Source organism: Diospyros lotus, chromosome 8, assembly GCF_014633365.1.
Source record: "Diospyros lotus cultivar Yz01 chromosome 8, ASM1463336v1, whole genome shotgun sequence".
Taxonomy (NCBI): Eukaryota; Viridiplantae; Streptophyta; class Magnoliopsida; order Ericales; family Ebenaceae; genus Diospyros; species Diospyros lotus.
Window position 1 is genome coordinate 746,129 of NC_068345.1, and position 11,146 is coordinate 757,274.

The 11,146-nt window shown below is 37.5% G+C and overlaps 2 protein-coding genes across 4 annotated transcripts; one reads left to right on the forward strand and one right to left on the reverse strand.

The window, feature by feature from the left end:
• Positions 1–214: 214 nt before the first annotated feature.
• Positions 215–9,166, reverse strand: LOC127807967 (probable methyltransferase PMT28). Of its 2 annotated transcripts, none has more exons than XM_052346231.1 (9): positions 9,018–9,166; positions 5,721–6,635; positions 5,480–5,629; positions 3,585–3,855; positions 3,380–3,472; positions 2,510–2,684; positions 1,583–1,825; positions 1,223–1,417; positions 215–779 (listed from the first exon to the last, which is right to left on the reverse strand). In XM_052346231.1, exons 2-9 carry the CDS (start codon positions 6,597–6,599, stop codon positions 581–583), a joined length of 2,205 nt encoding a protein of 734 aa, XP_052202191.1. In that variant the 5' UTR covers positions 6,600–6,635; positions 9,018–9,166; the 3' UTR covers positions 215–580. The 2 variants fall into 2 exon arrangements, with proteins under 2 accessions (XP_052202191.1, XP_052202190.1); XM_052346230.1 differs by lacking the exon at positions 9,018–9,166 and adding an exon at positions 6,877–7,211.
• LOC127807969 (uncharacterized) lies at positions 9,125–10,827 on the forward strand. Of its 2 annotated transcripts, none has more exons than XM_052346236.1 (2): positions 9,125–9,602; positions 10,184–10,827. In XM_052346236.1, the coding sequence occupies exons 1-2, from the start codon at positions 9,125–9,127 to the stop codon at positions 10,825–10,827; spliced, it is 1,122 nt and encodes a 373-aa protein (XP_052202196.1). The 2 variants fall into 2 exon arrangements, with proteins under 2 accessions (XP_052202196.1, XP_052202197.1); XM_052346237.1 differs by having other exon boundaries at positions 10,199–10,827.
• The last annotated feature ends 319 nt before the right edge of the window (positions 10,828–11,146 follow it).

Here is an 11,146-nt window from a genome sequence, read left to right on the forward strand (position 1 = left end):
AGTGCTTCTACATTAACAAAGCAAACCTAAGGTATGGTTTCACCCACATATCATTTGTATATATGTATATACATATTTGTGTACAATTAAGGGCTGCATCAGCCCTTTTGTTTCTGTTTATCTCTATACATTTCTTTCTATGAACCAAACAGGGAACTACAAATGCCTTAAAGATGACTCTGCATTTTGTTTATGGTTTATGTGCATAAAGAAAGAAGAAACTCGTCCAATTTGTCAAAAGAAAATAACAGGGCAATTACAGATGAGGCTGAGTACAAGCAATCGCATTTAAGTTTGCTTGTCATAAAACAAACGAGTACAATCGCAACAAAAATACAGAGTTGTGTCCTAAAACTACTCTAAATCTGTCTTAAATCTCGAACAAAACTGACTACAAGAATCACTTTCCTTAATCCTAATACAGGGCACCAGCTTTGTCAATCGGATGTTGTAGGAGATCGTGAAACATAGGACAGTAAGGAAACTAGGACTTTTTACCTAAAGGGTCGGCTGCAGATTCTCGTCGACAACCGAAAAAGAGGAAAGCAGGGCTCTAAAATGCAGGCAGCACAGCAGAAAATCAGGGTCTCCACAAGGTTTTCTGGACACACATGATACCTTCCTTGTCCTGATAATAAGTCATCCGTATTTCCCAGTGAAAACTTCTGAAAATTCCTTCTAATGGATCGAGTATCTCTACCTTATCCCGCAAAATTGCCCAACCACCGGGCCTTAACAACCGATCCATCTCAACAACAATTGCCACGGGCTGCTTACACCTGCAAAACAGTCATATGGCACCAAAATATGAAAATTAACCAACCCAAAAGTAATTTCAACAGTTTGGCCATAGGCAAATTGGATAAAAAGGGACCAAGATGTTAGTGATTGCTAATGTGGGTAGCCATGAATTAGTTGCATCACAAATTAATATAATGCAGAAGTAGATATGGAAGCAGAAACAAAAGCTGAAATTAGGGAAAAAAAACAGAACCTGGACTGTTTCTGAACAATCTATTTGTTCATTCCAGAGTAGTTCTGTTAAACACCATATGCTGCTTTGCATGAAGCATAGATTTTCCTAGTTAAAAAGCTCTATCATAGTGTCCTGCCCATTGTAATCTTTCATCCAAGGCAAAAGAATTGTTTGCCTTCCCAGCTAGAATAGACTAACTATAACAGGAGATCACGAAAGCTAGAAAGGAAAACACTTGGTTTTTACCTGTTCTTAAGCCTTGAGAAGAGATGATCAGCATGCAAAAGGTCGTACGATCTTGGATAGGTACCAAAAGATTCACACCAGTCATGGTAAATACCAAGCAGACCACGTTCAAATATAATAGGAAGTGTATCTGGTGCATGCACAGGGATCACATTCATAACCCAAACCTTTTGTTGCGAAAGGGCAGCAGCAAATCTGTGGTTTTAGAAATGGAAAAAGGGGAGGCAAAAATCTAAATCATGTGAAATGAAGAGTACAATTAATTTTTGGAAAACCAAATTAGGTGAGAGGACAAAAAACATAACCAAAGTCTAGAATAAAAAAAGGGATACAAAATTGCACTTGAGTTGTAATGCATACCCTCCATGTATTGCTTTCATGTCCATTATATTCCGGATATTTGACCATTCAATACCCATTCCAGTAAGGTACGACTTTTCAACAATAGCTTTCCAGTGCTGAGTGTCGGCTATGAGTTTCTCCTTGTTGTTCATCCAGTCCGGAAAAGTTTCCAACCTTTTCGGCCATTCCTCAGGCCACTCGCTTCCACGTTGTTCAATAGATTCAGGAATGTTGTGCAAGCAACTTTTTATCGGAACATACCTGTGGCAAGCAAAATGCTAAAATATAAAAAAGGTGACGGAATAAAAGAAAAATATATGAGATGGGACCAGACATGCAGTACTCCTAGTGACAAGAATTGTATCAGTACTCCTAGCTGCCACATTTTATCAGAACATACCTGCTGTTATTTCAGCATGTCTTGACTGTAAAGTCCAATAATATGCTAATGACAAGAATTGTACCCATAAGGCCATAACTAGTATTGCCATCCTCTTATCAGCAAGATGAAGCCCAATTTCATAGATAAACATGGTGTAGTTGGATGGTTTTGTTAACCAGAAAAATCTAAATCCAACAATGCATATAGTAATCAACTGCTAAAATATGGCAGCTAGATGAAATTGATGAAGTGAAGGAAGAAGCAAATATGAGTGGTATTGGACAGCAAGTTGTTATGGGAATGAAAAACAAGACCCTTTGTTTTCTCTTTCACTTTTCAGAGGTAAACTTCTTAATTAATCTAAGCTAAATCTGTTGCTTTACAACACTTCACATCAGGCAATTCTAAACAACGAAATTTCATACTAAATTTCAAGGGGGTTGATCTTGCTGCTGCCAAACTGAAGCATCATTTATGGTACAACAAACTGCAACTGGCAAGTGAAGAACCAAAAACAATAAATTGGAATTTTGGTTGTGGGGGGAGGATTGCTCTCAGCTTACCAGGAAGCATCCGGGTTCTCATTTTCTTTGCATAAAGGAGGATCTTTCTTCCTTCTTAATTTATATATATCATTTGATTCTGGCTTTTGATAAATTTTGACACCTGCTTCACTGATTTCATCAGTTTTATGAGCCAAGATATTCCAACAGATGGATGCTGTCAGTGTGGACATAGCTGAAAAAAGGAAGCAATGTCATGAAGCAGAAAAACAAATTTTCCATAATGGACTGCCACTTATAGGCTTTGTAAACACACTAATATAAACAGATAGTTGCACACGCACTTTTTTTGGGATGGAGTGGAATGAGTTCAAGATAGCTAGCTTAAATAAATCCTATTCAATAATCACCATCGGTTTTTGCAGGTTCCATCAAATAAAATAAGGAACATTTAATTCTCACATGTAGCATACTCCTATTTAAACAGCTATATGGATAGAAAGGGTGAGCAACAACATCCTGTAGAAGCATTCATGTGACTGGAATCCATCATCAAAATAACATTTTGATATCGAGAATGCAAAACTCAAATTTTGTTGTTTTATGTCAGAATGGTAAGGAAGAATCATAAGTCTCCTTGAAAGATAAGCCATTTACAAAGGCTGGTCTCTTTAGTTCAACCACTCCATTTAACACTGTCAATCATCCCAGATCAGACTGGTATAAGAATTCAAGAGGAAAAAAAATGTCAAAAAAAATCATGATGCCTTGAGAGGAAATATTATTTAAATATAATGTAATGATGTCTATCACAACTGAAATGAAAATGACTGCAATTTCTTGAGGAATTGAGTATTCCACTACTTAAATGACAGCTATTAAGTATTCAAGAAGCAATAGTAAGAATTTAAACAGATATGGTGGCCCAACCTTCTTCAATTTCAATACTATCATGTTTATTCGACAAAATAAAATATCCACCAGGCCTCAAAATCCGATTCATCTCCAAAAGAAGCTTGCCTCCTGAAAGTGGTGGAAGTGTAAACTGCTTTAAATCTTGGATTTTACACGAAAATAATCTGACAGACAATAAGATTGACAAAGGAGAAAGGATGAAGGATAAGAACGTGCGAACCATTAGAATGCCATTGTGTTTGACATTCACCACAATGAATAGCATCAAAAACACCACTGGGAAAAGGAATCCTCCTACTTCTAAAAGGGCTGACTACTGCAGGAAAACCACGCTCAAGAGCAACCTGTGCCAGGTCCACTAGGGCATCCTTCAAACCTAGAGTAAGTGTCAAAACATCCTTATCAAGTAAAGCAGCAGCAAAGCTTGAGTCTGTGCATCCAATTTCCAAAACAATGCGAATGTTTTTTCCCCATTCAATATCTGGTACCATCTACAAAAAGCAAATCTAATTCAATAGCATCAGAAATGACAAGGATAGCAATTATAAGCCAGAAATTTTACTCCTACTGTGGATACTTTTTGGCAGTATCCAAAATAGGCATTAACTTGCAGAGACTATAGCCTGCATATGAAAGCACAACATTCTCCAGAAAAAGGTATTTTCATTTCATTTTCGTTTCCTTCCCTCCTCCGACATCCTTCACCATCGGCCACTGGAAATATTGCCAGAGGTGTTGCTGGTGACCACTTGTTGACAACTCCCATAGAATATCTGGGTGTTGCTGATGCAAGGAGCACAACAAGTGATTTTATGTTATAATTGCTAAGGAGATGGATTATGTCTTGACTGGTTTGTGAAAAGATGAAAAAAAAAAAAAAATAGATGCGATTGATAACTGTTACAATCAAATCGTGCACATTACACATAGAAATCAAGAGAAAACAAGATTTAAAAATATTAACGTGGTTCAATCTCAACAAAAAATGTCCTTAATCCCACAACAATAAGATAAAATCCACTTGATGTGTAGTTTTGCATGAAAAAAACTACAAAACCCTTTGTCGACATAATTTTGCATTGACAAAACTAAAACCATTCTAACCCTCACAAACTCCGAATAACTAGTCACTCAGTCCAAAAACTCTAGTTGTCAAGTTGCAGTACACTCTGGACACACAACCTCATAACCCAACCATATTATCTCACAAATTATTGAGATGTGATCAATAAAAAAACAATAACTCTAATGGGATTACATCTTCTAGACTCATCAATATTCCATATTCACAGTCAAATTGAAATTTTATCTAAGAGTCTCAATCTCTATCAAGTTTTGAATTTAAGGAGTTATCTAACAATAAGTGTAATGTTTCTAATTTTAAATGTTGATTGACAGTAATTTTGACTAAAAATAATTTTATTTTCTACTTATATTTTTGTGCCACAGTAGAAGCTCCAAAATTTCTGCTTTTGCTTCAACAACAACAATAATCACAAACTTTAACCCCATTAGGTGGGGTCTACATTTGCTTCTGAAATAACAAAAAGAGAAAAGAGTTTTTGATGCCAACAGGAGCTTTCTAATTTTGACCAAAAAATACAAAAGAAAAAAAAATCATAAAGCACTTTTCTTAAAAATAAAAAACACATTTTTGGATTTCCAAGCTCCCAGTGCACAATCAAACACGATATAAGTTTTCATTTTTTCAAATGAAAATGAAAACTAAACACAAAATTAAAAATAAAAACTGAAAGATCTATCAAATAGCCCTGAATACATCCAAGTCATTTGGACAGACAGGTTCCTAAATTTAACTAAACTACTCAAGATTGGACTCAATAATAGTCATGCCACCTTGTATAGAAATAATATGATCACAAAATCTGCTGTAAAAACTTAATTTGGTTCATTTTCCCATTCAAGGCTAGGGAAGCAACCTCACAGTTAATGGACCATCAATGTAAAACTAAATCTATCTCCAGGGAAATGTTAATTTACTCTTTATTCTTTTTTAAACTCCTCTCTTTGAGTTTTGGTAGTGCTATAGATTAAAAAGCCTTTTGAGCAGTCAAAATGTAAGAAAGATGATACAAGAAAGCTCCAATAATATACCTCTTCAATGGATTCAAGATAATGCAGGGTTCCACCCTTGAATTCAGATTGCTTTTGAGGGAAAGTGAGATACTCTCCAGACTTGACTACCCAATTGTGCATCTTGATAAAGGCTGCTAGTTTTGGATGTGCCACATTCTTGTAAAATATCTGTAAGATCATAATAAAATGGAAAAAAGTAACTTGACCAATCATCACATCAAAGTTCAACCATATAAATTGCATTAAACTGTTCATATACCTTTGATTTGCTTTCCGGCCAGCTAAATGGAGTCGCATAGCCCTCAGGAGGAAGGGGAACAAGGCACATTGGAGATGTCCTAGGACAACTTCTCTCATGATGCCGATAACTCTGCAGCCTTCCACTGGCACTTTCAATGTCGATACAAGGAATGTAATTATGCTTGCTTCTTGTGCTGCATAATTTCCAAGTATAATGAGCTTTTGGATCGAATAAAGGCCCTTTTATCTTTCTCTTCTTCCCAGTACCTTTCAACCCGCCCCCCTCATCATCCACCTTCTCCACAGGTTCCAGATTCACATCATCTGCCGCAAGCGACTCAGCATCCTCTTCCAGGTCCTCATTTCCTTTACCTTCTTCTCCATCTGCTGCTTTTTCTTCCGTCTCATTTTCTTCCACTTCCTCTTCTTGTTCTCCCTCCTGATCTTTCTGCAACTCTTCACCTTCAGATCTCACCAACCCAGGTTTCTTTCTCTCATCCTTCTTGGGTGACTTAACGTTAGTTCCCTCTTTCTTCACAGAACCTCCATTCCCTCTCTTGTGTGCATCAGCAGGCATATAAGACAAAGACCCATTAACCTTATTCCCACCTTTCTCTTCCAAATCAGATTCAAAATTCGCTTTTTTGTCATCTTTATTTCCAAGATCCTTTCTTGGTTCTTTCTTCTCGGACACAATCGCAGAGCCAGTAAGCTTCCCATTGGCAGAAACCGATTCGGTGATATCACCAAACCTACTCCTCTGAGAAACCACGGAAGAAGAAGACGAAAACATCGACCAAATGAATACAAAACACAATCCCAACACAGTCACTGCCGTCATCTTGACGCAAAGCCCATACGAGCGCTTTGCTTGGCGACCGAACCGGGCTATGGCCATCTCTCTCCAAACCCAGCAATAATTCAAATACCAAATCTATGCGTAGAGAATAATCAAGTAGTAAAAATCAGAACTATTCACAATGAAAAAACAAGAGAGAACTAGCAGTGCCAAGTACACATCAAGAGTAAAGGGATCCGAAGATCCATGTAACAGCAGCTTCAAATTAAATCAAAAACAGGGGAAGAGCACACTTCTGAAGAAGCCTTCACGCGAAGCTAAACATCGGATTATCGAAATGTATAGTAAGTGAAGACATTTGCAGTAGCTAAATTACCATCAAGAAACGAAGAACTCCAAATACCCACTCCAGAAGGAGGGAGCAAGCTCGAGGCCTGTTTGGTAATTAGGACCGTCATCTACCTAATTCAACTTTTTCCTGGAAAAGTCATTATTATATACTGATCCATGATGTTGCAGAAATCCAAAACCTTTTTTGCGTATGGAGGAAGCCAGAGTTTAGTGGTGTAAAAATTTTTGTCTTCCTTGAAATTGCTAACAAATCAGTCCTCGTAATTTTCATTTTCTTTACGTTCGGACGAGTTGAGACTACATTTCCTACACAGGTGGGTCGACAGTGCACCTCCGACTCTGTAGGCGTCTACCGGATATAGTGGAATCATGGTAGAGACAAGCGAAAATCAACATCTTTTTAACGGGAGAAAATAGTTAAAACAGTCGCTACAATGTCACAAGCTATTTATGAATTGTTAATCTGTTAATTTGAATATATAATTTTTATATTAAAAAAATTAAAAGAAAAGGGCTTACCACCCAATGGCATAATTCAAAATCTGGATCTATAACAACTAATGGGTTACTTAGCACGATATGTTCATTAACATAAACATCGTTCCAGCCAAATAAATAAATAAAATAAAATAAACAACATGATTGTATTTAATATTTTTCTCATCCAGAAGAGTGGAGAGAAAGAATGTTAACGGGCGACAGTGGGCTATGAGGTGGTGACCGGCCCAAGCTAAGATATGGCCCATATGGCTATTGACCATATGGATATTCTATCCTCATTTAATTTGACCTCCCTTTTCTCCTTATTTTCTAAAACACAAATTAATTATACCTCTATATCTATACCCACATTCTCTTAATATTTATGCACATCACCTAATATATTTAGTCTCTAGTGCATATCGCATGTATTCATCTAATTGAAATTTGAAAGAAAAAAAAAACTCATTTATTAATTTATTATCTCAAATTATCAATTAAAATTTAAAACTATTGCACTTTTAAATTAAGGGTTTGACATAATGTTATTTTTTTATTAACTAAATTATATCCAAAATAAGAGAAATGTTCTCGTCTACATCAGACAAACCCAACACAAAAGGAGTGGTGTGAGGGAAAAGAGCCTACTCCCTCCCTCTCTAATTTTATTTGCGTCGAGCAAATTATATTATTCAACATGAACAATATAACAATTTCGTCCAAAATAAAAGTTGCCCAAAAAGAATAGATGTGAGTCTTTAACACATTAGCGATAACAACTAGTTTAAGGTAAAACACTTGCCCAGCCTTGTATGTAAAACAGTAGGACCATGTTTAAGAAAATAAAAAATATATATTAACTAATGCATATAGATTGAGGGGGGGGGGGGGGGGGGGGGGGCGCATTGCCCATCCTGTGCTTACACGTGCAAGCATTCTTTTCTCTTCATACCCACCCCATTGGGCAAAATATTGTGCCCAATGCCCATACCCACTCCAAAGTCCAAATGAACCCATAAGATTGGGCAAAGTTGTCATTTCCAAGTTTGGCATCAACATGCTGGAGCCGCCCATAGCAGGCATATGGAAGGGTTTAAGATCGAATATTCAAACCTGCGAGTCTTAAGGCTACCCCCACCTAAACCCAGACCTTGTGCCTGGTGGTGGTTACTGGTAGCTGAAACCCCAACCCCAAACCGCTAGACTGGACAGCGTGGGGTGGATGAGCAAAAGAAAACAGATTAGTACTGTACTTTTAGACAATATAACAACAACACTCAGAATTTTTTATGAGCAGGCTAGAACCACTCAGTCCTGATAATTTAAAATAAACAGTCATCTTTTCTGTGGGATCCATCGTCCATCCTTTGTCTTACTTTTTCCACTTGAAAAAAATGACAAGTTTAGTAGAGAAAGAGGAAGAGAAAACCGTTAATACAACTGTAATACGTCATCATTAAATTTATAATTCACTTATATTTTGTCATGCATATAGATTTTAAATAAATGATAATGGATAGTTTTTGATAAATTTAAAAATAAAAAATAGAGTTTATTTTATTTATTGTAATGTATTTATGCTTTATCAATATAATGATGTGATATCACGGTAGCGTTGAATATTTGAGAGAGATGAAATGCAGGTACATAAAATTAAATTGGTGGTAGTCGTGGACTCCTCATTACCTTCCTTTCATTAAGGCAAAGAAGCTGGATACGATTGAGCTTGTTCTGCCAGGCGCTGATTATGTGTGGCTCTCTTTCCTTATCTTCACCCTACATCTTCACCAATAATGAATCCCCCCTTCCTTTATAAAGCCTGCATTATCTCTAAGCTCCTCTTCTATCACTCCCTCAACTCAACACCTCTGTCAAAACCAAGAATCATGTCAACAGAGCAAAATGGCAAGCCCCAACAACAATGGACATGGCCGGAGCTTAATCTACCTGACCTTTTGTTTGCAGACCCGGTCCGGGAACTCCATGCAGCTATTGAGAATGAATGGGATCCTCTTCGGCGATCGGCCTGTCAGACTGCGGCCGGGCGGGCGTTGTGGAAGCACGTGATCCATGACCCGCTTGCAGAGTTGCTTGCCGGAGAAACGTACCTGAAAAGCTTTTATGAGAAGATAAAGAAGGATTGTCATAACAATGCTAGAGAGGTGTCTGGAGTAATCCTTGCTGTTCGAACCCTGTGGTTCGACTCCAAAATCGAAGCTGCTCTAGATTCATTCGAGGGTGGAGCAGCACAGATTGTTCTTCTTGGTGCAGGTTGGTGATTCTCTTCCCTCATTCTCTCATGGCATGAATACCTGCAGCAAAAGTTTGTAAAAATGTAGCAACTTTAATGCTCATGTTTGGTCATTCATGGATAATCAAGTATTTCAATAACTTTCAACTATCGCCAAAAAAAAAAAATGCATGAATTAAAGGTTCACGGGCAATTACCAGAACTCAGAAGGAGATATTCCTCCCGGAGTTCCCTGTTTCTGTTGGAATGAGTATCCAACAGACAAATGTCCAATATAGAAAAAGAATCCTTACTTTTGCCAAAATATCCACGTCTCTTTTAGAAACCTGTTGGCACCTAACATAGATATTCAGCGCAAGGAAAGTTATCATAAGAACAATTAATTCATGCGTGTCCACAACTGCATCCATGGGCAGCTCAATCAATTTAAAACTTTAGGTTGGTGCCAATAAAGGATGTTTGATCATCGGAGTTTACTTCTTAAACAAGTCCACAGCCTCAGAAGATTCATGGTTTTGCACTAAGCAGGACTTATCACATTCACTTCTTATTTCCAGAATAAAATTGAAAGTGGAACAACCAAATTTTGAGCAGAATGTAGTTACTTATTTTGCAGGAATGGACACAAGGGCATACCGGTTAAGTTGCTTGAAAGACAGCGAAGTTTTTGAGGTCGACTTTCCTGAAGTCTTACAAATGAAGACAACTATTCTGCAGGCAGCAACAGAATCAACAGACAATCGTCAACATGTGATGATGACAGCAAAATCTCTAAAACAGGTGGCAGCCGATATCCGAGAAAATGACTGGCTTGAAAAGCTTCAGATATCAGGATTTGTCCCAGAGAAGAATACAGTCTGGGTTCTCGAAGGCATCCTTTATTACCTCTCCCACTCACAAGCCATGGAAGTATTGAAGATCATAGCTGATAATTGCACTCTTACTGGCACAGTCCTCTTAGCAGACTTCATGAACAAGCCATCAACCACGCTCTCCAGCTCCATTTTCCATTTCTATAGTGATTGGCCAGATCATCTCCTGCCATCCCTAGGATTCTCTGATGTTAAGCTTTCACAAATTGGGGATCCAGATGCTCATTTTGGGCTTTTGCATGATCCACTAAACCTGTTCAACAAGCTTCGCAACTTGCCCAGATCACTTCAGACCCATCCTGATGATGGAACACCGTGTTGTCGCTTGTATTTGGTGCAGGCTTCTGGTTCACCCAGTCAAACAATTCCATAAAGAGCCAACTCTCCACAAGTCTATATATTATACGTCTAACTCAATTATAGATTAGATGTAGGCATCATTCTTTGTTAGTGTTGCCTCAGTAATACAGATTGCACTTGGTCAATAAAACCAAAAAATATTGGTGTTAAGAATTATAGTTTGGATGTCGACATCATTCTTTGGTGGTGTTGCCTCCAGAATACAAATTAAATTGAACAAAATACTAAATCAGTATTACATGATTCTCCAAGAAAGTCAGAAATATAAACTACAAGATATTTTGAATTTAGTAGACACTGTCTGGCAGCATTACTAAAAAATCGTTTGTGAG

What these genes read in the sequence shown, in the direction of transcription:
- LOC127807969 (XM_052346236.1), top strand. Translation starts at nt 9,125, where the DNA reads ATGAATCCCCCCTTCCTTTATAAAGCCTGCATTATCTCTAAGCTCCTC. An exon ending in GATTGTTCTTCTTGGTGCAG is followed by an intron (nt 9,603 to 10,183) that starts GTTGGTGATTCT and finishes AGCAGAATGTAG; the next exon opens with TTACTTATTTTGCAGGAATG.
- LOC127807967 (XM_052346230.1), bottom strand. An exon ending in GAGAACCCGGATGCTTCCTG is followed by an intron (nt 1,826 to 2,509) that starts GTAAGCTGAGAG and finishes TGCTTGCCACAG; the next exon opens with GTATGTTCCGATAAAAAGTT. An exon ending in ATGAAAGCAATACATGGAGG is followed by an intron (nt 1,418 to 1,582) that starts GTATGCATTACA and finishes CTAAAACCACAG; the next exon opens with ATTTGCTGCTGCCCTTTCGC.